Source organism: Alosa pseudoharengus, unplaced genomic scaffold (genome assembly GCF_046254945.1).
Source record: "Alosa pseudoharengus isolate Yale_2024_CS ecotype anadromous, Long Island Sound unplaced genomic scaffold, YU_APseudo_1.1 YU_APseudo_1.1_scf_5, whole genome shotgun sequence".
NCBI classification, from domain to species: Eukaryota; Metazoa; Chordata; class Actinopteri; order Clupeiformes; family Clupeidae; genus Alosa; species Alosa pseudoharengus.
This window is the reverse complement of record NW_027468837.1, coordinates 1,471,284-1,497,868: the sequence shown is the minus strand read 5'-3', so window position 1 is coordinate 1,497,868 and position 26,585 is coordinate 1,471,284. Positions and strand designations below refer to the sequence as shown.

Here is a 26,585-nt window from a genome sequence, read left to right as displayed (position 1 = left end):
TTTCTGGGGACCCACTTTTTAAAAATGACAAGACTATCGCGACCCAACTCGTGACTGTGGTAGTTAACAAACGAGATCAGTGGTTCTCAAACTTTTTCTTTCATTCCCCACTTTGATCAAGGGGGCATTCTCGAGCCCCACCTGTCCCTCATCGCTCTAAGAAAGTGGTAGGTCAAGCTTAAAATTGTCAAATTTATTAAAATAATGACAAGTTCTAAATATATCCTCTTCAGCAGAGTTAAAATCAGCTGGTGCTGCAGATATAATAATAAATAAATACATAACACACATATTTCTGTTTTACAGCAACATATTAGGAAGCATAGGCCATTTTACAGCATTGTACAATATATTCAATGAAATACCAACATGCTGCATTAAAGCAACACCAAAGAACTTTTTCTCTGTTGCACGCACGCTATTTGTTTATCCAGCAACGGCTTTGCAAATAACGATGTCCATAGACAAGGTAGGCCTAGCCTAGAATATGTTGCATGATTTTATGAAAGTATGATGTATTGCGACATCATGCAAGTCAAATTTGTAGTTTCTTATGTCTCATTCCATCGAACTACAGATCCGCTACCCGATCTGGCAAACTTACATAGTGCGGTTATAGCCGATAGAGGGCCGCGAAGCAAATGCAGAAGTGCCGTTCACCCTGTTACGAGTTGATGAACCACGGAAACAATTTTGGAAACATTATTTTAAGGTACAAACAACTCTTTGGTGTTGCTTTAAATGGATCCATAATCCAGTCATACTGAGCACTGCTGGTTGGGAAATATTTTTGAAATAAACTTTGCAAGGATGTGATGTAGGCCTACTGTTTAATACATGGGATCACAAGAGTGGCTCCCAATCAGACGTTTCAGCGATTTCGCTCAGAAATCTCAAAGGCATAATACTGTCGCGATCGAGGCGCCTGTCCCATACTCAAGTTTTTTTGGTGAATGCAGTAATCTTATTTGCTAGGTGAGGTAGTTGCTTGTCTTTGCCTTGTAACTGGACATTCAACTCAAATGTATCGCTAAGATATATCAAATATATCGCTAAGATAGGCCAGCTTCGTCAAGAAATGTTCATTAGTGAACGTGCTTGCAGATTCAAACATGCGCTCTTCCTCCAAGAAGAGGCGACTTGGAGCTCAAACACGCGCGACAGCACTTTACCTTGGGAAAGCCACCTTGCCTCGTTGTGAAACAGTACAGCCTTTTGGTCAGCTACCATCTCTTCGCAAAGTGCGGAGAATAGACACGCTTTTAAGGGCCGGGTTTTGATGAAATTCACCACTCTCACAACAACGTTCAAAATCTCATGTAGGTCGGGACTAACTAAGCTGCCTTGACACAAGCGCTTCCCTGTGAATAACACAGTGCGTCCATTGCGTATCGGGTGCTACCTGGGCCCAGGCTACAGATAAAAAATAAAATAAAAAAACTCCTGTTTTTCACGTCAGTTCGCGCCCCACCTGGCATGTCTCCGCGACCCAGTAGTGGGTCGCGACCCACAGTTTGAGAAACGCTGGTTTAACCCTTTGCAGACGGGCCATTCTCATTTTGGTACTCCAGTAACGATAACATTCAGTTTAATAACGCCATGCGCCAACTGATTTTATTAATAAAAACTCACTCATAAACGTCACATCATAGGCTTTTTGGCGAAAACGATTGGAAACAATTGGTTTAGGGATTTGCGGCGCAAATTTCTTCAGCTGGTGGAGAAGCAGTGGGAGGCACTATACATTGTTCATCTTCAGGTCGTCTGAAAGAGAAACTGGTGGATCAACTGAGATACTTTTTTATATTATTACAGTGAATGGAAATGCACTGTACTGTTACCACTGGGCTTCTTCTTCTTCTTATTATTATTATTATTACAGTACATGAACTATACTTTTATTCGGTGGCATCTTACTATTATTACAGTGTATGCAAAGCATACAATGTTATTTAGTGACGACTTCTTTTTATTACAGTGCATGAAAATGCGCTGTTCTGTTATCCAAAGTCTTCATATTGTTATTCAGTGGCTTCTTTTTATTACAGTACATGAAAATGCACTGTACCGTTTTTCCTAGGCTTCTTATTATTACAATTTAATTTCACTTATAGAGCGCCAAAACATTACACATGTCTCATGGCGCTTTACAGAATGTTAGACAATCAGAGAAAAGAAAAGAAGGCCCATGGGTAACAGGGGCGAGGAAATAGTCCCTAGAATTGGAGATACATATAGGAAGAAACCTCGAGCAGATCCACGACTCAAGGGCTTGACCCATCTGCCTAGGGTCAGCTACAGTAAGTAAGGTCTGTATACATGATAAATGCATAAGTTAGTCAGATGTAGAGAATAGAACATGGTGTTTAAAGCCACCTGAGGTGTATGTTACAAGAGGTGTGATGGTTACATATCCGGTATGATAATGCATGAATCCTATTTAGTGTAAGAAAGTTCAAATAGTCCAGTGTAGGAAATGGAACTGTCCAGGGGTAATACTTTATAATAAGGTGCCATAATAAATAGCAAACTAGTCATTACCTAACCCTTTGTTAATATTTGCTAATTGTTACTAAAATATCTATTTGGCACAAGTTAATAAATATTAGTTGTTTACATAAAATCTTTATGTTAATGTTTTAACAAATAGAAAACAAGCTATTCACTAATATTGTATTAATATTTGTTAATAGTTAACTAAATGTCTTTTTGGCACTAATTTTGGCACTAGTTGTGGTTGATTTGTTTTTTCATGATTTTTTTCCTTTTTTTTCTCCCATCCTGTAGCCTACTCGCTATGGACCCTCAACACCTCTACCCTTATCAAGAAGGCTCACCAGCGTCTCTTTTTTCTGAGGAGACTAAAGAGGATCCATCTGTCTCCTCAGATCCTGGTGAACTTCTACTGCTGCACCATTGAGAGCATCCTAACCAACTGTATCACAGTTTGCGCTTGCGTAAGGTGCGCAGCATCATCAAAGACTGTTCTCACCCCAACCACAGACTGTTCACCCCAATCCCCTCCAGGAGACGTTACAGGTCTCTCCGCACCCGAACTAGCAAGTTCAGAGGAAGCTTTTTTCCTGTGGCTGTCACCCTACTGAACTCTAGCTCTGCATCCCGGTGACAACCAACCAACCAACTTAAGGGGGGTGTGTCAGTAATAGGTGCGTTATCTCCATCTGAAAGTTAAAGTCTCCTAGGTCTTGTTTGTGTTTGCGCTAAAAATCAAGAAGAATGATCAATATGCTCTAATTCACACACTCCAGGGAGCTTTCCGAAGAAGTGGGATGTGTGCTTGTTTTCACATACAATCGTTCTGGTGTGATTTGATGTGAAAATACGTGCCTGGTATGCACAAAGTGTATTGGTTGGCAGGTCTGAAACTTTTTTCCCAAACCTGAATACTGTATCCCTTACATATATTTGTAATTCCTTAACTGAATTCATAGCAAGATGCTTGAAAGAGTTTAACTTACCAGAAGGTTGACTGTGCAACCTATCTTCTTATTTTCTGTTTCATCACCCTTCATGCAGTCCCTGAGCGCACGCACACACACACACACACATGCACACATACACAAACAATCAAAAACACAAATATATTGCAAGTCACGAGAAAAAATGGAAAGCAATGGAAATACTTTTTTGCATTTAGGTGCATGACACTAAACGCATTTCGCATGGCGTGTGTTATGCAGTCTAATGACACAGGATTAGGCTATTTTTAGAGTTGGTTCGAGGTGAGGACATCAGTGCAAGTCTACTCTAAGCAATAACAAAATGCAAGCATGTATAACGTTAAATATTGTGACGTGTTGCCAGAACACCAACCGTATGGACCACAGAGCAGTAGCACAAAACCAATACGTCTTACAAGGCGAAAACGCAGAAAGGCTAGATTCAGCGCTAGCTATCAAGGTAATCTCTCTGATCTAGAAAATATGATTAGACAAATTAGGAAAGAAACTGACCAGGAATTGAATCGTAATGTTAAACCAATTACTTTGCAACCTACTCTTGAATTAAGATCACCTGAAAGCGTGGAAGTGAATGAATGTGTTGAAGCAGATGTTGAACAATGTGCAGGATTACTAAACCAGATTACCCTGACCTCAGAAATACTTGATGATTATTGAATATGAATAAAAGAATGGAAAATGAACCATAACTGCAAACAATGACCTCATAATAAATAATAAAGTGCGATGAATTAAATGTATCATTACAAGTATTTTAGTAGCATGACTTTGTAAAGTCTAGGGAGTTATGTATGTAAAAGAATTGTATGTCTCAAAACTGTGAAATGAGTAAAGTGCCTTAAACTGTTCAAATGAATGTATTCAGATTGCATTGTGTGAAGAGTTAATGCCATAAGTGTTTGTAACCTGTAAGAATGTAACCGATCTCTCTTGATGACTGTAAAAGTGTATGTTGCTAAATGTAATGTGTTACATGGTTATAATTGCCATTGAATGTAAACTGTTTGTGTAACCTCTGGAAACTATCTGTAAACCTGAATGTGATGTATCATCTCCGAAATGTAACCCGGAGAAGTATGTTAATGCGTGTCATCTTATATTGTTGGTTAAGATCAGTGACTTCTAGAATGTATTAGCTATGGTGAGAATATTCCCAGCTATATTCCCAAGCTGCCGTGAGAATATTCCCAGCTATGTTCCCAGCTAACGTGAGAATATTCCCAGCCCTCGTGGGAACCTTCTAGAAGGTTCTAAACTGTCGTGGGAAAGATTGATTTGCCTTAGGAATGTGTGGGGGAGGACAAGTCTACCTAGTATAAATAAGGGTCGAACTAAATGATCGGGGCTGCTTCTTCTTTTTTCCTTCCTTCAACTCGCTGGGTTTTTGCTTTATGATGTCGCGTGTGGTTGTTAGAATTCGTCCTCCGAAATTCGTTGAGAAGCAAAGTGTTGGACGTCGTGCCAGGCTGAGTCGCGGACCGAAACTCCGTGGAACCTGTTGCAGATATCAGACCTGCTACTCCGACAGAGAGTGACTGCAGAAGACAATCAGCTGACTTTTTCCCTTTTTTGAGGACTTACTTTTTTTCCGTATATTCTCTTTTTCTCCATTTGTGGATTTACTATTTTTATTGTAATCTCTTCTCCATTTGTGGATTTACTATTTTCCTATTTTGTGGATTTACTCTTTTTATATTTTCTACGACATTGTAACCTGCAAGTGGATATTACGCCGCATTTTGTTATCATCACCAAAATGCTGAAAAGTAAAGAACTTATTTAACCTTGGCATCTAATTCTTCAAGCAGTATTTTTGTCTTTTCTTGGTCTTTCTACGAATTCCAGCAGGAGGGTAAGATAACTTGTCTCTTCTGTGGTTATTCATCTGTCTTTTCTAAGACTTGGGTCAGCGTGACTTTATACTGAAGGACGGTAAGAAGGTCTCCACTCTTATAAAACCTAAGCAAGAAGTAGCCTATAACCTGTGTCTCTAGATAAATTCTAGGGTCAAACATCTTCGCACGTTAGCCAACTGTTCGAGACCTAGGCGTAGTCGCTCCTTATTTCATAAACATCTCAATAAATCCACCACGGAAGCCTGATCAACTTCCAAGGGGGATATTTAAAAATAGGAGCTTTAGGTTATCTGCGCCGCAGAGGGAAGTCGTGCGACTGCACTCGACAGTAGGTCCCTGCTATCTACAATTACCTCCAGGGAGGTATCGTAGGTTTTAACTGCTTAGGCCTGGGGTTACGTCTGAGAAACGGCTGACGTTGACTAGGTTCTGGGGGTTACCTGCAGGGGGCAACACAATTGTCTTCATTGTTTTGTCTTGACTGTTGTTGTTTGTCTTGCCTCTCAAACTATGAGGGTGTTTTTATGCTTGTTTTTATGTTCTTTTTTGATGTATCTGCCTAGGGACAATAGATGAAAATTAGCTATGGTGCTAACTCTAGCATATTTACATTGTGTACTTGTACTGATGTCCATTAATATGCACTGTCCCTATCTAAATAAACAATAAAAAAAAATATATGGGTTATGCCCTCCCAGAATTGTCACGTCACAAGTAACGGTTTCACTTTTGATATTTTTCCTCCCTTTATCTTCTGACCCCTTAAGTTTAACTACCGTAAATCCTCAAATTGTGGCCAGAAAATTTTGAAAAATAACCCCTTAAATGATGACATCTGATGACTTTTATGGGAAGTAATGATACATTGATACATATATTTCAAACATTATAGCATATTACAATAAAGCCTATAAGGTCTAAAGAAAACTAATTTATAATAGAGCAAAGTAGCCTAGGCCTACACAAGTCACATCAAAGCCAAGTCGAGTCCAAGTCCAAGTCCCAATCTTTTTCAAGTCCTGAACAAGTCATCAGGTATTTTTCACTTAATAATGGCATTATTAGACTATCAATCATAATTTTAACACATCAATCTAATCTACAGTATTTTTTTATAAATACAGATTAAAATATGTTCAATGTTTCTGTCTTGAAATCTTTTACGATATATGCATCCGCATACCTGTGAAATATACGCATGAGCATACTGTACAAAACGGATAGCTACATGGCACTCAGCACAGCAGCAAATATATATTGTTTTTCCAAATTGCGGCGTCCACTGTAAGGATGAGTAATAATTTGACTGATGGCATTTCACTGCGCTAGGCCACAGATTTGCCTGCAAACAATTTATTAGGTTGTCTGCCAGTGGCAACTCATAAAGCCAAGGTCATGGTTAATGATTACAATAAATGGTGACGAGAAGAATCGTCACATAGGCTACATTAGTAAAATGTTGCGGTTAATTACGATTTTATTAGGGCTGTCAAACGAATAAAAAAATAACTAATTAATCTCATATTTTGAAATGAATTAATCTAGAATCTAGATTAATTGCGATTAAAAAGTAAATTTTCTCCCTAAAGACTAAAGCTTCTTATATGGCATATTAACAGCATAAATCACAAAACTGAGAAACCACAAAGGTAAAAGTAAAACACTTCTATATTATGTAAATGATAATAATGACACAGTAATTTTGTTTTAAAGTATTAATTTCTTAAATAGGCTACTACACATGTGATGCTGTTTAACTCATTTGTATGGTGCACTGTCACTTTAAGCCCATTGTGTGCCACTGTCCTCACGTTCTCCTAATGATCTTTTTTTTCCGCTCCATTAGCTATGGCTAGTCCACAAACTTGAACATTGTTTGTGCCACGTGTATAGCACAATATTAACAATGATAAGCATGATATTAAGTTGGCACAAACAGCTTTCATTCCTTTGGAAATAAAAGCATGTAATGACATGATGCTTGCTAGACATTTTCTGTTTGCAATTATGAATTATGAGCCTGGTAGCCAGTAGCCACCTAGCTAAGTGGAATGCGTTTCAATCGGCATAGGTCTAATATCATGTGCTTCATGTTAAACGAATTATTGAAGACTTCAAAAGACTCACCAGTTCTATTACACAAAGGCAAAGACTACTCTTCATATTCTTGTCCATTTTCCAAATCACAGTGAGTGCAGCCTATGTCAAAGTGCCCTGACTCTCAAGGTTTATAACAGTAGCGAGAACCGGATAAATCCACAATTTCCCCTAAGCTCTTCATGATTTCCTTTTATACCTCTCTTATATAAGGAGATATCAATCATCATCAACAATGACAGGCCAGCTGGAACCTGCCACTCGTTTTTTCTCTCCCTTTTGTGCGCGCTGAGACGCGTTCTCAATTAAATGGAGTAGGCTAGCATACTTTCAAGTTGGATCTTAATGGAAAGGACCCGAAAAGTATCATCATTATGTAACATGCTGTTGGTGCATTTTGACATTGTAAACATTCTCTAACAAGAGTGCAAATCAGTTTGCAGTAAAGCCACTATTTATTTAATGTTGGTCCTTCCTCTGTCTCTTGGTGCCCTACACACAGTGCGTGATGCTTGTGGTGGTAGCAGCAGCACTGATCACTGTGCTCTGCCTGCTTTTTACTCGCGGAAGTGAAAGCATCTCTGGGGTGACTGGTCCACGATCAGAAAATGTATTTTTTGACTCGAGACATGTCAAGTCATTACAAGTCAAAGAGGCAAAGTCCGAGTCAAGTCTCGAGTGAATAGTATTCAAGTCCGAGTCGCAAGTCATGCCGATTTTGATCAAGTCGAGTCTGAAGTCATTAAAATCATGACTCGAGTCTGACTCGAGTCCAAGTCATGTGACTCGAGTCCACATGTCTGGTAGGCTCGAACTGTTTTATGCTACTGCGCCAGGATTGTGTATGCTACAACGTTTTACAAGCGCACACACTAAATGGAGAGCTAGGGTTAAAATGCAGACTGCGCCTTTAAATAGGCGACTTTTTATCTATCAGCACAATGCTACAGTAGGCTATTTCCACTAAATATTCAGCTCAATATTATGTGCAAGACTAATGTTTACTAATCATGCCAAAGCTTTGATCTCTTAGCACTGTCACCATAACGTTACGTTTTCTAATGGTGAGATGGCATCCCGAAATATGTTTTAGATGACATGGGCGCAAGGTTCATGGGGGTGAACGGCTGGACAAACACGAAATGACAAGGTGTTAACTAAACAATTTAGTAGGCCTAAGGTAGACAGGCTTTGTGGTTAAAACTATGAAAACCAATACCGTTAGGCTAGTCTGTCACAGCTACTTCAAGCACAGCTTACATGCGCAAAAATTTAAATTCAGTATCAGCATCACAAGATTCATTATCGGAAAATCCTGACAGCGAACCCAATGCAAATCATACATGATGTCTTTTTAAATCAATTTGTTGACCTTTACCGTTTCATGGCTTCTGCTGAGAAACTAGTTCGCCACACACACTTAACTTGAATCAAGCATTCTTCAGAACGCAGTTGATCAACCCGTCTACTTTCACTTTCGATGAATTCCACTAGTAAATGGATTAGGCTACTTGCTGCGTGATATTCGGAAAGATGTAAAGCACAAAACCCGTCGTCATTGTCAGCGGCCTGTTATAGCCTACATAACAATGGTCTGTGTTCTACAGAAATATAGTCTGTGTTATGTAAGGGATAATGGCCGCCGAGGTGTCCTGTTATACGGAATTAATGGACGAGAGCGAGGGGCCTCCGCCCAAGTCCATTAATTCCGTATAACTGGACACACCTCGAAGGCCGTTATCCCGCTTATCACCCGGTTGCCACTGTAAACACTGTAAACACGCGGTTCTGTTTAAAAAGAAGCTCACTAGTTCAGCTTGTTGTACAACTTTAGCATGGACAGTTAGCTTGTTTACAGTTGATTCCATTGTTGGGAAGCCTGCAACCAAAAGATTCTAGAGCGCTGCAACCGTCGTCCTACTATGGTTGTTATAGTTAACATTCATAAGCATTGATATGGAACGGTGTCCTGTTATTCAGAATTAAAGGCCACCCGCCAGCCAATCAGAAAAGAGTATTTCTTCTCTCCGGGTGATAAACATAATCATCACTATAAATAATTATCACCCGGAGAGAAGAAATACGAGACATGCGAGACAAGGCAGCCGCTTTCATTCATTCACTGAACGTGCGCTGTGCAGTAATCGAAACCTTATAGAGCTGGTAAGTCCCGCCCGTCCGCTAAACCCCCAGTGGACCTCTAGATTGAAAAATCGTCAATGCAAGTGAATGTGGGAAAATAATTATTTTCTGGTCCCGTTTGAATTGTGCCATGAATGTGAACATATGTTGTCTGTGAATTTTTAATATAATTTTCCATGTTACGAGTTTGACAGTATATTATATGATTCTTCGGCTATCAGTTGTGGAAAAAACATAACGAGAAAGACTACATGTCGCCTGTGACGTGAGCTAGCTCTAATCGCTAACATTAGCTGAGATGCTAGTTTTTGTAACCGCAGGAATAAACACACATGGTAACAAAAATATTCGAAACGTCTAGCTTTACTCAACACATTAACACTATGATACAGTGTGATTGTAAAGTTGTATGGTTAACTGTGTTCAAAGTTGATCTTAATAACCCTCTACACCTCGACCAACTGATGGTTGTTATCGGAAACTAGTTAGCTGTCGTCTAGCGGAAAGTTGTAGTCCACAAAGTGCTCTCACACAAAGTTTAACCACATCAAACTTCTACCCGCTCAATTGTAGCACTTTACACGAAAATTTATATTAAAAATTCACAGACAACATATGTTCACATTCATGGCAAAATTCAAACGGGGCCAGAAAATAATTATTTTCTCACATTCACTTGCATCGACGATTTTTCAATCTAGAGGTCCAGCGGGGATAGCGGAAAGGGCGGGACTTACCAGCTCTATAGACTGGTTTCAGGTCCCTAACAACCGTCGTTAAGGACGAACTCGGAGGACAAGCAAACCCAGAGCCGTATAGCAATACATTGAGAGAAAGACGCAAGGAGCTTGAAAATTGTTAACTTTTGGCAGAGAAAAGCAGACGGAAATTCCCTTGTGTGGTACAGGAGACATTTCATTTTTTTGTGATGTGTCCGTTCAAAGCTAAAAATGTTTAAAACGCCAATAAAGTAGGCAGGCCTAGGTGCTAGACATTTGGATACGAAGCATGCATTATGAAGCTACGAAGTTATGCCACAAATGTTATCTTCATGCTCAAGAGGAAAAACTCAAGTCATGTAGGCTAAATAACATAGGGTAGTGACATTAACAAAGTCTTTTTTTTTTATCATATTCCTCAGCATATAATTTTAATGAGAGACTTATGATCCATGAGAACGGAGGCTAACGTTAGCCTATATTTCACGCAAATGACAATATGCAGGGTAGCTTCTAGCCTAAAGTTAAAGTTGACACTCCATTTGAGTTGTTTGTTTTAAAAAAGAAGACATGGGCTTGCAAGTAACGTTATTGCATAGGCCTACTATAAGGTAGCCTAACTTATAGCTAATCCGTCATAGGCTCCTGTCCTGTCAGTTAACATCCAGCACAATGCATTTTGTGCATTGTAACGTTATTTCAGTCAATCGTTCAATGTGTGGCCAGCATAGGCTACTTTATCAAAGTAATTATCCTCTGACCTCAGGGGGAAATGATTGTCCACCCCTGTCATTATGTACTCTTTGAGTAGGTAATGTTCTCACTAAATCTAAACTAATTGTTTGTGCAGTCGAAGCCCTAAGACTAACATTAGCTTAAGCCTAACCTAACTTTACAGTGACTGGCCACATGTTTACCCTCCGTAAAATCCGTTGCTTTTTCATAGCTAAATCCGCTACACCTCTACATGAAAACAATCCAGACTCGGCTACACCGAAATATTTCGGCAATATGTTTTTATTCTTCATCTTATATCAAGTTCAGCCAGCTTGTTTTCTATGCGCTGTCAGTGTAAACAACTAGTGCTTGTCCTCCAAGTTCGTTCTTGACTACGGTTGTTAGGGACCTGAAACCGGTCTATTGCGTAGCCAAGTAGCCTAAATTGAGTTAGTTTTTAATTATGCATGATTTACTTTTTATTAAATGTAGGCTGGAATGTATGGAATGTTTTTTGTGACAAAATTAAATAAATAAATGAAATATGAAATCAATAAATGAAATATGAAATAAATAATTAAAAGTTGAAATAAATAAATAAAAGATTAAATAAATAAATAAAATGTGAAATAAATAAATAAATAAATAAAATATTAAATGTAAAAACCATATTGACATTTACATTTACATTCCATATGCACGGTCATGCAATGTCCCATGAAATAAATAAATACGTCAGTCACCCATCAAGGCGGGACCTAACTGAAATAACACGAAGTGATCCAGCTCTGAGTCAGACTGTACTGGCTTGCTACCTGTGAACCACACTGGACTAAGGACATAGCTCAGACTTGTATCATAACTCACGAACATACAACAACAAGGATTTCATTCTAAATTCATACTTTTGGGAAGATATCAGGTGTGAAAGCGTTCTGTCATTTGATGGGTCTGTTTGCTGTGTCTGAGGGTTGATAAGACATGCTATGTGCACATCTAGAGCTAGCGCTAACAGTTAGCACAAGCGTTAGCTAGTTATCGACATCTACAGAAAGCGAACTTCTATCTATGGCAAACGACTTTGCTATTGCTTCTATTTATAGTAGGGTGCCCAGACGTCCCAGTTAACTTCACTTGAGCTGAATTCACCTCATTTGTTATATGATACATAAACAATAAAGCTTGAGATGCCCATGCCGTGAACTCTTATTCTGTGAGTGTCAGTGCCAGCTTGCTACATTGCCCAAGCAGTGTCCACAACTTTCCAGAGACTTTTTAGTTCTCAATATGAGGGTATAACTCAGCAGCTGACAAGGATTTTTGACAACACTAGATACTATGCTTTTACGTCCTGATAACTCACAGCCAAGAGTTAGCAACATAGAACACACAATCTTTCTGAATGAAAATGCCTAGGTTATGGCTGTTAGCAGTAGCACTAGCTTTTAGCTTCTATCAATGACTTTATTCTGATCAGCCAGTCATGTTCACAAAGTTTGATTTTTTCAGCGGCTAGGTCCCACCTTGATGGGTGACTGACGTAGAACTATTTATTTATTTCATGTCACATTGCAAGACCGTGCATATGGAATGTAAATGTCAATGTCAATGTATATATGGTTTACATTGAATCTTTTATTTATTTAACTATTTATTTCATCTTTTATTTATTTATTTCATATTTCATGTATTTATTTCAACTTTTAATTATTTATTTCATATTTCATTTATTTATTTAATTTTGGCACAAAAAACATTCCATAGGAATGCCTCACGGCAATAATTGTGTTTAAATGTAGTACTGCTTCAGCCTCTGGCAAGCTCGGAAGGGGAGCGGCAAGCCACTGGTAGCTTGAGAGCGACATGTTGGAGACCCATGGTGTAGGACAACAACTTTTCATTGGCAACAGTATTAAACCTACCAACAATATAAAATATTAAGGGTACTTTTATTTCATTGAGTTAAATCAAAACAATGTCTTCTAGTGCTCATGGACTGATAGCCCTACTGGTAGGCAATTATTACCCCGGCTTGTATTTGGGGCCGGCCTTTATTTGTCTGAATCAACCACGCCCCCGGCTATTATCCGAGGCCCGGCTATAAATAGAATCCCGGCCATAATTTGAGGATTTACAGTATCACGGATTTTGGTAGATGCAATTGAAGACAACTGTCAAAACTTGTCAGATTTTGGGAACTCCATTGTCACATATGACTATCGCCAGAAGATAACATGCATATTTTATCGAATTGCATCACAGACCATTCTCAATTGTGCTTTGTCGAATTTCGGCAAATGTCGTTTTTATTTGGGCAAAGCTGTAATGGAAACTCAGCGTGTGCCACTGTGCTTTGAAACCATTAAACAGTTGTTTCTTTTCAGATGTATTTGCTAAATGACATTTCACAAATGTACTTGCTTACTTATTTACTTCCTGTGACAAAAACTCACCAGAGCAAGAGTCAGATTTCCACACTACACTACAAGAAAGGCACTGGATGAAGTAGTCACAAATTAGCGAACATCAACTACAGTACCTGTAATCCAACAGCCGCTCCATCAGACGTGTCACAGATGTGACAAATGAAATGCCAGTCTCTCTCCATGTTTCCTGTTCAATCTTCTCTAGGAGACTACATACACAGACACATCAAAGAGAGGAATTATATCTGAAACCTCTCAAACATTCTCATGTACAAAACAAACAAACATACACACAATCTAAGTGTATATTATGTTTGTGTTTGTAATATGATATTGTAAGATAACCAATAAGTTTAGAACTTAGAACGTAAAATGGGCCGGCAGGAAAACATCCAAGCAGAAACCCTCACTGTATTTCCCCACATAGATTAATGGGAGTAGGAAGTTATCCGATTTTGTGCAGTGACCAACAAAATACCAAGATTTATTGCATTATTGATTCATTTGTTTTGGTTAAAACTGTTCATCCAAACTGTTTAAATGTGTCCTGTTTAAGTTTATGTTTTGTATGAACATTTTTACCAGATATTTCAGCCAGACAGCTAGAACTTTTACTAGGTAACACAGTAATTACTGGTTGATGTAAACACTGATAAACACACAGTGACTACAGACAGTGTAGTCTGTGAATCTTACCTGGGGTATGGCCCAAAGAGCTGGGTGCTATTTCCCGCAGCATAAAGAAAACAGGCATAACACTGTTATTCAGTGTAGACTAGCTAATTAAGTGATCCTTAAGTATGATGATATTACAGATACAAACAGGCGCAATTTGGCTAAATTTGGTTGAATAGTTTGTATAGGGATAAAACAGATATGTTAGGTTTGACACTGAAAAAGAGAACATTGACATTAAAAGTTTTAAAACAAATTTGTGCCATGAAAACAGTTCCACTAAGACATTAACACAATCCCAGCATCTAACAAAGATTACATTATAGCACAGTTGATCCTTCTTATTTCTTACCATAATGTTTGGAATCTTAAATGGATGGTTCGGTGTATACACAACCTAGGGTCGATTTATGAATGATAATGAGTTCAAACTTTCATTTGGGAGCAAAATAACGTTAGTCGTTTTGACCTAGACAGTTGTTTTAATTACAAGGATACAAGGAGGTTTATTTGTCACATACATCGCAATACTAACGTAAAGCATGTAGTGAAATTTAATTTGGCAAGTGTGAAGAAAGAAAGATCAAGAAATATTTTAATAAATAGCAAGAGAGAATAAAAAGTGTAGTGTGTGTACAGTCCATGTGCAAGTGTGTAAAAAATAAAAAAGTTTATATAGTCTTGTGTGTGTTCAGGATACGGATTGCTTGAGGATAGAAGCTCCTCCTCAGTCTCTCTGTTCTGGTCTTGTAGCAGCAGAGACATTTGCCTGACCTCAGTCTTTTGAAAAGTCCATGATCAGGATGTGAGGAGTCCTTTAAGATACTTTGGGCCCTGGTACATAGTCTTTTCTTGTAGGTCTCCTGCAGGGTAGGGAGAGGTGCCCTGATGGTACGTTCGGCAGATCGCACCACTCTCTGTAGGGCACTGCAGTCACGGGCTGTACAGTTCCCATACCAAGTGATTGTCAGGACACTCCACAGCTGAGGAGTAAAAGGCCTTCAAGATGGTGCTGATACTTTGAACTTCCTCAGCTGACGTAGACGTACAGTCTTTGCCTAGATTTCCTCAGTGTGTGCTGGGTGTTAACAGTCCATGTTAGATCGTCAGTGAGGTGTACTCCCAGGTATTTGAAGCTTGTGACTCTCTCCACTGGCAGCCCACTGATCTTAAGTGGAGTGTAAGCTCTGTTCTGTTGTTTCCTGTAGTCCACCACCATTTCCTTTGTTTTGCTGACATTCAAAGTGAGGTTGTTGGACTGGCACAACTGTGCTACCTCATCCACCTGGTTCAGATAGGCCTGTTCATTGTTGTTGCTGATCAGGCCCACCACCACTGTGTCATCTGCAAATGTAATGATGGAGGTGTGACTGCTGCTGGCTCTGCAGTCATGGGTGTAGATGTTATACAGCAGAGGACTCAAAACACAACCCTGGGGGGCACCTGTGCTGATGGTTAACGTGTCAGATGTCAGACCACCCACCCTGACCACTTGTGATCGGTCAGTGAGGAAGCTGTGAATCCATTTGCAAATGGTGTTGTTTAATCCAAGAGCCTTCATCTTTGTAACCAGAGTGGGGGAATATTAGCCTAGAAATCTAGACACTAGTCTAGCAACTCTCCGTTGGCTTGTGAGCTCGAAAAATTAAACTTCTATCAGGTCAATCAAATCGTGTATAGAGTTGTTAGGCGGGCTTAACATAATGATTGATGGCAGAGTTGCAACGGTTTGGCTTGAATTCCCTGCTACTTGAAAACAAAGAAGATGGATGTTGCTGTCGGCGAACAGTGTGACACGAGTTTGAACTAGCCAACTAGCTCCGCTGATGGGAAAACGCATGGGACTCATAGCGCTGTCCTATTGCGTGCAGAGGGAATTTAAAAGACAACTGATTATCCCACCCCTCGGACTGAGCAGTGCGAATGGTGAGTGCCCAGACCCTACATTTAATGTGGCTCTGGCTCGTCGGGCTAGGGGACTATGGTATTGAATGCTGAACTATAGTCAATAAACAGCATTCTCATATACTTCCCCTTTCTTCCATCCAGGTGGTTTAGGGTGGTGTGCAGGAGGTTGGAGATGGCATCATCTCTGGACCTGTTGGTTCTATAGGCAAACTGGAGGGGGTCGAATGAGCTTGGTAAAGATGAGTTAATTAAATTCTTCATTTTTCAAAGCACTTCATCACTGTTGATGTCAGGGCCACTGGACAGTAGTCATTTAGGCATGATGGGCTTTTGTTTTTTGGCACAGGTACAATAGTGGACTTCTTAAAGCATGTTGGAACGATAGCTTGAGCCAATGACGTGTTGACAATGTGTGTAAACACAGGGGCTAGCTGGTTAGCGCAGGATTTCAGTAGGCTACCCTCCCAGAAATGCCATCTGGTCCTGCAGCCTTCCTGCACTTTGCCTTCTTAAACACGTTTCTCACGTCATACTCGGAAACAGTGAATGGAGCTTCCTCACTATCGTTCTCATCCGCTTCTATAGTAAGGGTGCATGAGTCTTCAAATCGTGAATAAAAAACATTTAACTCGTTAGCAAGGGAGTTACTCACTCTCATCACTGAAGGAGACTTGATTTCAAAGCCCGTGATGGTTCTCAGTCCTTTCCATACACAAGCTGGATCACCCTCACTGAAGTCGGCTTCCACTCTGTCCCTATAGCGCCGCTTGGCCTCTTTAATGGTCTTTCGTAGGTTGTATGATGCTGTCTTGTAGTCTGACATTTCGCCCGTGATAAGTCCTGCATTGTATGCGGTGGTACGCGTTGTTAATGCCGTGCGGACTTGTCTATCAACCCATGGTTTCTGGTTCGGAAAGATTTTTACCTTCACAGTCGGAAGGATGTTGTCAGTAAGCATATTGATGTAGCTCAATCTGCAATTAGCAATGCAATGGCTTATAGCTTGTTGCAGCGGGAAAGGAGTCACATCAAAATAAATCACTTTTTTTCAAACCACTGAAAAGGCTCAAGATCACCTTATACTTTGGTGGTAGTATGCAGAGGGTCCTTCTTGCACCACTGCACAGATCTGGCTGAATTTTAATACAAACATGTATCACGTTCAGCCAGATCTGCGCAATGCTGCCAAAAGCCAAGCACACCCACCGATTTGATGCCATAATATAACCTCTCTGTACTGTTTACGAAAACCGTATTCTCAAAGAAACATTGCCAAAGTGTGGCCTTTTTTGACACAACAAGATACAGAGAAATTAATCCATGCCTTCACTAGTAGGTTAGACTACTGCATTGCATTTTTACTGGTCTCCCAAAAAAGCATATAAAGATATAGTAACTAGGGCTGTCAAACTATTAATTTTTAGTTTCAGAATTTCTATAGTTAATCGTAGTTAATATTTAATTTCTATAGTTAATCGTGATTAATCGCATATTTTGTCACATGATTAAAATTCCATCAATGTAAAGCCATTTTTACCAGTGTATCTTGATAGGGAATCAAATGAAAGCACACAAAAATACTTTATGAACTTAACTTTAAGACATATTTGATTATTTCAAATAAAAATTAAAAAGGTGTGCAGCGGTCCTGAGGCAACACATTGTATTCTTCGGAAATATAGCTGATATAAACTAAAATAAATTCTAGGGCAGAAGTGCATGCACAAAATGTGCACACATAAAGGGCATAACAAACAAAAAATACTCCATATAGCCTATATTCATTATCTTTAGAGTTCAGTTGAAAATAAGGAACTTTTCATATTGAGAAACATGCAAAAGTGCGTGCAAAATGTAGCCTAGATCTACAGCACATTTCAATTAAGGCCAGGTCCATTAGGCTTAACTATTTTCAGTTCACGTGTATCAGTGTAGGAGTCAAGTCAAGTCAAGTCAACTCAACTTTATTTATATAGCGCATTTCATACATAGAGGTCATTCAATGTGCCTTACATAAACAAAAGCAAACAGGAATAGCCGATAAAAGCATAGAAGGGCAATAGTCAAAGAATAGTTTAAAAAGTAAAGAATTATAATAAAACTAGATGTACCGCAGAGCGGTACAAAATATGACCGCCGCCCAGTCCAGCACATTTTTTCCACAAAAAGAAATCACGCTGAAAGGCCTATTTGATTCTAACTGTCTCACTAAATTGCATTATCCACACTCAATTCTCACTGGTATCTGCTAGACAACAAGTACCAAAACATGATTAGTTCATAGACTTCACTAGAAGGCTGATACCGATACAAATATTTGTTGATTTAAAAACCCGATATTCCGATATATCGGCCGATATATATATATTTTTTCAGAAACGCGAAACAAAACATTAACAGATTTCCCTAACATTAGTTATTTGTAGTTATTTATGAGTATTGACTAAAATAATATGATAATGCATTTTAAAAACAAACTTGTTTATTTTTAAATAATATTGTCACAGTGGAACATCGAAATATATTAAAGTTCTGAGAAATAAAATGTATAAAAATAGAAACTTAAGATATTAAAAGACTTGGTAAGCTTCATAAATATAACTTTGAACTAAGACTTAATTACAAAAAATAATGATGACATTATTACTATCATCATCATTTGTATTATTAACAAGATAAAGGTCACTCCTAAATGTTTGCGTGTGTAATAATTAGTCCCTATTGCCTTATAAGCTACCTTATAATTACAATGTCAGCTTGCTTATCCCTTTACCTGCACTTTTAAAATTATTTCCATCAAGCTACATCAAACCATTTTCAATCATCAGTTGCTGCCTGCCTTCTAAAACCTACTATTTAGTGATCTAAATCCATTATGTAACTTGTTAATGCTGCGGCTGAATGACAGTCTGAAACGCACACTTGGCGTCATTGGATTTCACACACGTTTAAAAGAAAAGCTAACTTTTATGCACAAGCTACGTTTGATACTTTTTCTCTATGTCTAAATGTTCACTCCTCGCACGTCTAACTTACATTTTACAATGCAGGGACTGTAACTACAGATATACTAGTTATAAATACAGTAATCATTACTTTATTAGGCAGAATAAGTTCGTTGTGGTTTCCAAGCTCATTAATGTTAACGTTAGCGTTCTTCCACTGATATTCATGGCATTAGCTAGCTTTGTGGTTAGCTAGTCTATGATGAGCCATAATTTAGCAATGGATAACGTCATACTGCAAATTGTAAAACATACGCTTTCAAAATAACAGGCCGGGGAGAGATGATACGTCTCACTGCTATAACTGTCACGCTATTAAAGAAATACAGTCATATTCAGTCACATTGTCAAAAGTTAAAAGGACAGACAGTCAACTACACTGTAACAACGTAACTTAATTACTAGCTAATTCCGCTTCACTCGGCTTATTTAACAGCAGCAAAACTGGACATTGTTTTCAAGAATTTTGTCATGCTTACTTGAGTTAAGAGAACTGATGGGGATGTTCTTTTCAATTGTTATACCAAATCACCATGAACACACTTAACTGATGATCTCACTCGCGGATGATCTCACTCTCTCTGCCCGACTCTGGCTGGATCAGCAGGTTGCAGGATGTGTGCGCGTTATAAACGAGTGTTGCCAGCAGGGACGGTGTAGAGTGCCCTCTGGTGGACAAACTATACAACGCCAACACTCATGACATGGTTAAAGGGTGTTTCGTCCGTTTTTATTTTATTTTTAAAATAGTCATTTATCGGCCATTATAAATGCCGATACCGATAGTTTGGAAAATGCCTAATATCGGCTCTAGATTTCACATGTAAAATTCATTTTATACAACCCCACCTCCATCTTGCCTGTTCATAATTCTGAGAAATTCTTGATTGTTTGTGTTATGTTTATGTTATGTGTGTGGGTGTGTGTGTGTGTGAGTGTGTGTGTGTGTGCGTGCTTGTGTGTGTGCCTGCGTATGTGTCTGTGCATGGAAGCGTACATATGTCTACTGTGTGAGTATGTGTCATACGTATGATTACTGTGTGTGTGTGTGTGTGTATCTGTTTGTGCACATGTGCGCACATGAAATGGGTTAACATGACCCCTGGAGGCAAATATACGGAAAAAAATGGTCATCCTAGGCCCTACAGTTCTCAAGATATTCACAGAGAACTGTGTCTGGCCTACCCTCCTTTCGGGGGGTCCAGTCCAGCGGGGGGGCTACAGATCAAAACGAAAAATGACAGTTCCATGCTATCCATGTGGGGGTACATGCCCACCAAGTTTTGTGTACCCCGGTCTTTCAGTGTCCCGGGAATCCTTGTTGGTGTACGTCACTAAATGTACACATAAATTGTTTTATTGTAAGGCCCCCCATGAACGAAAGTACACAAAACTTGGCATGCATTCGGAGGGTGTCATAATGATCCTACACTTTCAATTTCGTGCAGTTTTGACCATGTCAGCCAGAGATATTGTGATGAAAACACCTAATTTTTTGCTTTTAAATTTTTTAACTAGGTGGCGCTATACATGAAATAAGTGGTAATGGGATGGGTTGACATGGCCCCTTGAGATCAACATACAAAAAGGTGGACCTCCTAGGCCCTACGGTTCTCGAGATATTCACAGAAAACTGTCTCCGGCCACCTACAGGCCAGTTGGTGTATAGTAACATAAATTAATTTATTGTGTGGCCCCCCATGAACGGAATTCCACGAAACTTGGCGTGCATTCAGAGGGTGTCATAATGATCCTACACTTCCAATTTCGTGCAGTTCTGACTAAGTTAGGCCACAGATACCTGCGATTACAACACCTCATTTTTACTTTTTTGTGTTTAACTAGGTGGCACTATACATGAAATGAGTGGTTATGGAATGGGTTGACATGGCCCCTTGAGATCAACATACAAAAAAAAAAAAATGGTCCTCCTAAACCTTACGGTTCTCGAGATATTCACAGAAAACTGTGTCTGCCCTACCCTCCTTTCGGGGGGTGCAGTCCAGCGGGGGGGCTACAGATCAAAACGAAAAACGATGGTTCCATGCTATCCATATGGGGTTACATGCCCACCAAGTTTCGTCTACCCCGGTCTTTCAGTGTCCCGGGAATCATTGACAGAAATTTGGACATGCGAAAAAGAAAAAAAAAGAAATAAATAAAAGGAGCAGTGAGGGGTTAGGTGCCTTGCTCAAGAGCACTTCAGCCGTTCCTACTGGTCGGGGTTCGAACCGGCAACCACGGCTGCCCCAACTTTGATCTCATCTGAAAGTTGGTTCCAGGGCAGAACTACATAGCAACTAAACACTGCTTCACCATGTTTAGTTCTAACAGTAGGTTTTACTAACAAGTATTTCTCATGAGACCTGAGAGGTCTGGAAGGTGTGTACTGCTGAAAAAAAAAAACTGAAGAGAATTTTGAGACATCCAGTTGTTAATCTTGTCAATACACTGACAAAGAGATTCAAGGGGACCATGGTCATTAGGCGAAAGAGCTTGAAGTGGGTGTCATCGGCATACCAATGCCCATGTGTATTGTTGCCATATGGTTTTTGAGAAGTAATGTCATGCACTTCAACACTTTAGGAAATCAACAGCGGCCGACACACAAAACGCCAATACAGTTTGCGGGAGTCTATGGGCGTCACCCTCGAGGACATTTCTTAAATGCTGTTAAGCAAAGGCACAATTTTTGTGCACTTTCAGTCACCTACACTACGCCTAAATCACGCATGATCCGTCGTTTGACTCCTGAACAGTTTACTTAACTCAGAAGCTTAATTGCGGTAACCCAAACTAAAAAGGAAAAACACTTTGCTTTGTTATATTTCGTGTTGACATCACGCCGTTAAAAAAAAAGAGATATAGCCTATCCATCCAGAAGCACGCATTAGCCGACAGTAAGTGGAGGCAGTGGTTCTCAAACTTTGCCATATCCTAGATAGATAGATAGATAGATAGATAGATAGATAGATACCTACACTGGTGTAAAAGGCGTGTATGGTATCATATTTTTTGTAAAGGTCTGCCAGGGATATTCTTAGGCCTATGAATGGTGTGCCTTCTCACAAAAGCATAGTCACTGGGCTCAGCTAGATGTAGCTTTCTCCTTCACCAACCTGTAGGCAGTCACGTCATCAGTGGCACTCTCAGGTTCTTCTCATCTGCTGATACAGCAACATGAGTATTCCACTATAGCATTGCTCCTCATTGCCTTACTCCTTTCCTTTTCAGAATGTTCTTTCTATCCATAATCATAAGTCTTTCTTCAGTGAATTAGCAAGATACCATCAGAAGCTAACAATCATAAAACACCATCATGCGCGCGCTCTCTCTCCCCTGCGCATGAAGCTGTCTGCGTGTTGTAGGTTAGATTTGCGTGAGTTCTTTATATCTTCTTTACTTTTGCGAGTTGCGACCACCTCATCACATTAATAGGCTATGTTATAGACGTTCTATGAGGTACCAGTGTTTAGCTGTGTCACAAAACAATAAGCTTTTGTCAGACTACTTTTAAAATGATATTCAGGGCTATATACATTTTAAACATTCGGGGCTGAAGACCCGACAAGGCCTTGCGTTAATTCTTCAGGTGGGAAGTGTCAGGAATTTTCATACGAGACACTCATTGGTGGCTAGGATATGGAGTAGGGGATTGACATAGCCAATCACATTATGAGAGATGCTGAATTTAACATCAACTACGATGTTTGATTTTAAGTTAATGTAAATTTAGCCGGGACTGTAAGCTGGCACATGTGGGTGCTCGATATTTTCCGTGGGTGCTTGAGCGACGGAGCACCCACGGTATCGGCGCCTATACCATTCATGATATGTTGTCAAATATTGAAGTTGTGGGAAGTTTACATAATTTAAGCTGTAGGCTATGTTTCATTCGCCCCCCCATGCTGTTTCATTTGTCCCAGCCAGGAGGGACGAATGAAACAAAAAACACGTTCGACTTCTCCTTAAATAACTCTTAAACGGTTTTGTTCAGAGCTATACATGCAACTGTATTTGACAGAGGACAGATGTATGTTGCTAGTGACAAAATATTAACTTTCAGTGTTTTACAATGTTTTTGTAAATTACTTTTCTTTCAAAATTCTTTTTATTGTTTTTCGATTGACACAGACAAAGTACAGCCTGATTATTTAAGAATTAACCCGCCCCTCCCACCATCACCCATCCCCCCACCCTCCCACCTTATCTCAGCTCATAATACACAACATCATAAGGGATAAAATAGTAATAATAGTAATAATAATAATAATAATAAAAAAAGCAAGGAACAAATCAAGCACTACATATCAAAAGTGGATAAATAATAACAATAATAGTAACAATAACAATAACAATATACAAAACAAAAAAAACACACAAAAAAAACAAACAAGAAGAAACCAAGACCAATTGGAAAGTGCAGGCAGTTAGTGAAGATGAAATGCCAACGAGTGCCCGCAAAGGAGTTGGCTGGAAGTCAAGGGCATACAGTAAATGATAAGGCAACCACTCTATGATTCAATCACGAGTTCGGGGTTGTGGACATAATCTAGAAATGATCCCCAAACCTTATAGAATTTCCCCTCAGATCCATGCAATGAATGGCGTATTTTCTCCAGTGTTAGACTAGATAGTAGATCCCTTAACCACTGCGAATGAGTAGGTAAAGTCTTCCCTTTCCATTTAAGCAACACTGTGCGTCGGGCCAGAAGGGAAGCAAAAGACAATGCATTATGCTTGGCCCTGGGCATTTGCTCCTCTCCAGTAATACCAAATAGAGCCATGAGTGGGTCGGGTTCTATTGTGTGATTCAGTATCTGAGAGAGTGTTTGGAAAACTTCTCTGCAAAACTTTTCAAGGCTGGGACACAGCCAGAACATACAGTGGGCAGTGCTTCGACTTGGCCAGCTTCACTCGCGGTCCGCGCGTGGGATCACGCGGTATCACGCGACTTTAATTTGTATTTTTCCAGTGAGACACTGCAACAACCCAAACAACCGGTAGATGGCTCAAGTGAGAAGGGTGTCTCGTAAAAAGAAATGGAGCCTGGAAAACCCTACACAGACTTCACTACAGACTTTAGCAGACTTGTTTAGAAATAATGTAATAGCCAGAAATATGCCTGCCCTGCCCTAATAAAGAAATATTTGGTTAACTGCGAGTGAATCCCGTTTGCAGCCGTAGAGACGCAGGACAAATTAAACATTCTGGTTTTCTCCGAGTGCAACGATGATAGACAGACATCATTTGGACAAAATATAGAGTATTAACCTCCGTTGCTCAGCCAAATACCAAATTCCATACCTCAGCATATTCCTCAAAAGCCAGAGGCATTTTCAGCTAACATGGGTTTACTGAATATAGGTGCACTTACTACCAAAACCTTTGCAATCAATTATTTTATTAGTGAAAAACAATTGCCTCCATTCTCTCAAACAAATATAGTTGCACTAGAGTCAACTTTGGTGAATTCGCTTCCTTTGAGTACATTGCCCTCACTCTGAAGGCTGACCCAGCTGTACTTCTATTAACCTTATACCGCCCTCCTAAACTATGGGCTGGCTTTCTCGACCAGTTTTCTGAACTTATGTCGCTCATCATCACTAGCTATGATCGGATAATTGTAAATGGCGACTTTAATATTCATGTCAATAAGACAACTGATGCTAAAGCCAGTAAGTTCCTTAATGTGTTGGACAGTTTAGAGCTAAAGCAGCATGTTACAGGACCCACCCACAACCTTGGCAACACCCTCGATCTAGTCATTTCTAGAGGGATAGAAGTCACAGACTTATCAGTAAATTATATAAATATGTCTGATCATTATTGTGTATCTTTTAATATAGTACTACATACTCCAAAAATTCATCCCGAAATTTCAATCAAATCGCGACTCTTGGACATTAGAGCAGAACAGCAGTTCATAGCTCTTATAGACTCCATAAATTTAGATATTTTACATCATCCCATTGATCAAATGGTAGAGGCTCTCAATCATGAATTAGGCGCTATGCTTGATAGAGTGGCACCCTTAAAGACTAAAAAAAGGCCCTGTAGCAAACTGACACCTTGGATGAACGAAAATATCCATGATCTAAAAAGATAATGTAGAAAAGCTGAGAGAACATGGATAAAAACTAAGTTACAGGTTCACCGTGCCATTCTAAAAGAAAAAATAGCAAATTATAATAGAGCTATTCGGAATGAGAGAAGGAACCACTTCTCTAAGGTAATTGCTGAAAACAGTGGAAACTCTAGGGTGTTGTTCTCTACCATTGATAGGCTATTGCATCAAACACCTTTTGATACACTCAGTCAGGCATCCTCTCTAAGATGCGAAGAATTTGCAGACTTCTTCAAAAACAAAGTAATTTCTATAAGGGAGGCTATTGGTAACACAAGTAATATGTTTGATAGTACACCCAAAAACAGCCCCCCGAAATTAAGGTCCTTTAGCAATATTACTCAATCTGAGCTTGATAAAATTATAACTCAAACCGGCTCCTCAACATGTGTTTTAGATCCAATCCCTACTAGATTCCTCAAAAAAGTATATGATAGCTTAGCTCCCTTTATTCTCAAGGTAATAAATACCTCATTAGAAACAGGTATATTTCCAACTGCTTTTAAAACCGCTGTTGTGAAACCTTTACTTAAAAAGTCAAATCTCGACCATAACAATCTGAGCAACTACAGGCCTATATCAAATCTACCGTTCCTGAGCAAAGTACTTGAAAAAGTTGTTTGTAATCAGTTAAATACCTTCCTCAACGAAAACAGCATCCTTGAAAAATTCCAATCAGGTTTTAGATCAAATCACAGCACAGAAACGGCTCTAGTAAAAATAGTCAATGATCTCAGACTGGCTACTGACTCAAACAAAGTCTCAATCCTTATTCTTCTGGATTTGAGTGCGGCATTTGACACCATTGATCGATCATAGAATCCTAATTCACCGCCTTGCGAAGTGGGTGGGTCTCTCTGATAATGCTCTAAACTGGTTTCAAACCTACATTACTGGCAGAGATTTTTATATCAGTCTAGGAGATCATGTATCTGAAAAACATGACCTGCCTTTTGGTGTGGCCCAGGGGAGCTGCCTTGGTCCCCTGCTATTTTCCCTATATATGCTTCCATTGGGAAATGTCATAAGTCAGCATAATGTAAACTTCCATAGCTACGCAGATGATACCCAATTGTATATTTCTGTGGAGCCAACTAACCCAGATGGCCTTTGCTCCCTCACTGCATGCCTAACCTCCATTAATCAGTGGATGAGCAAAAATGTTCTGAAACTAAATGATGACAAAACAGAGGTACTTTTGGTGGGACCAAAACTAAAGCGAGATATTGTTCTTAGTAATCTGGGGAACTTGGCACACCAGGTCAAACCAAAAGTAACAAGCCTCGGTGTCATCTTAGATGCAGAGTTAAGTTTTAAGCCCCATATCAGTAAAGTTACTCAAACAGCCTATTTCCACTTGAGAAACATTGCCAAAGTGCGGCCCTTTTTAACTCAACAAGATGCAGAAAAACTAATTCACGCCTTTATCAC

At 39.5% G+C, this 26,585-nt stretch overlaps 1 protein-coding gene across 1 annotated transcript in view; it reads right to left on the bottom strand.

Moving 5' to 3' along the window:
• dock3 (dedicator of cytokinesis 3) overlaps positions 1-26,585 on the bottom strand; it is an 835,931-nt gene that overhangs the window by 263,997 nt on the left and 545,349 nt on the right. Inside the window, 2 exon segments of the mRNA XM_076267926.1 lie at positions 3,480-3,540; positions 13,553-13,648. Of these exon segments, the coding sequence (XP_076124041.1) occupies positions 3,480-3,540; positions 13,553-13,648 (157 nt within the window).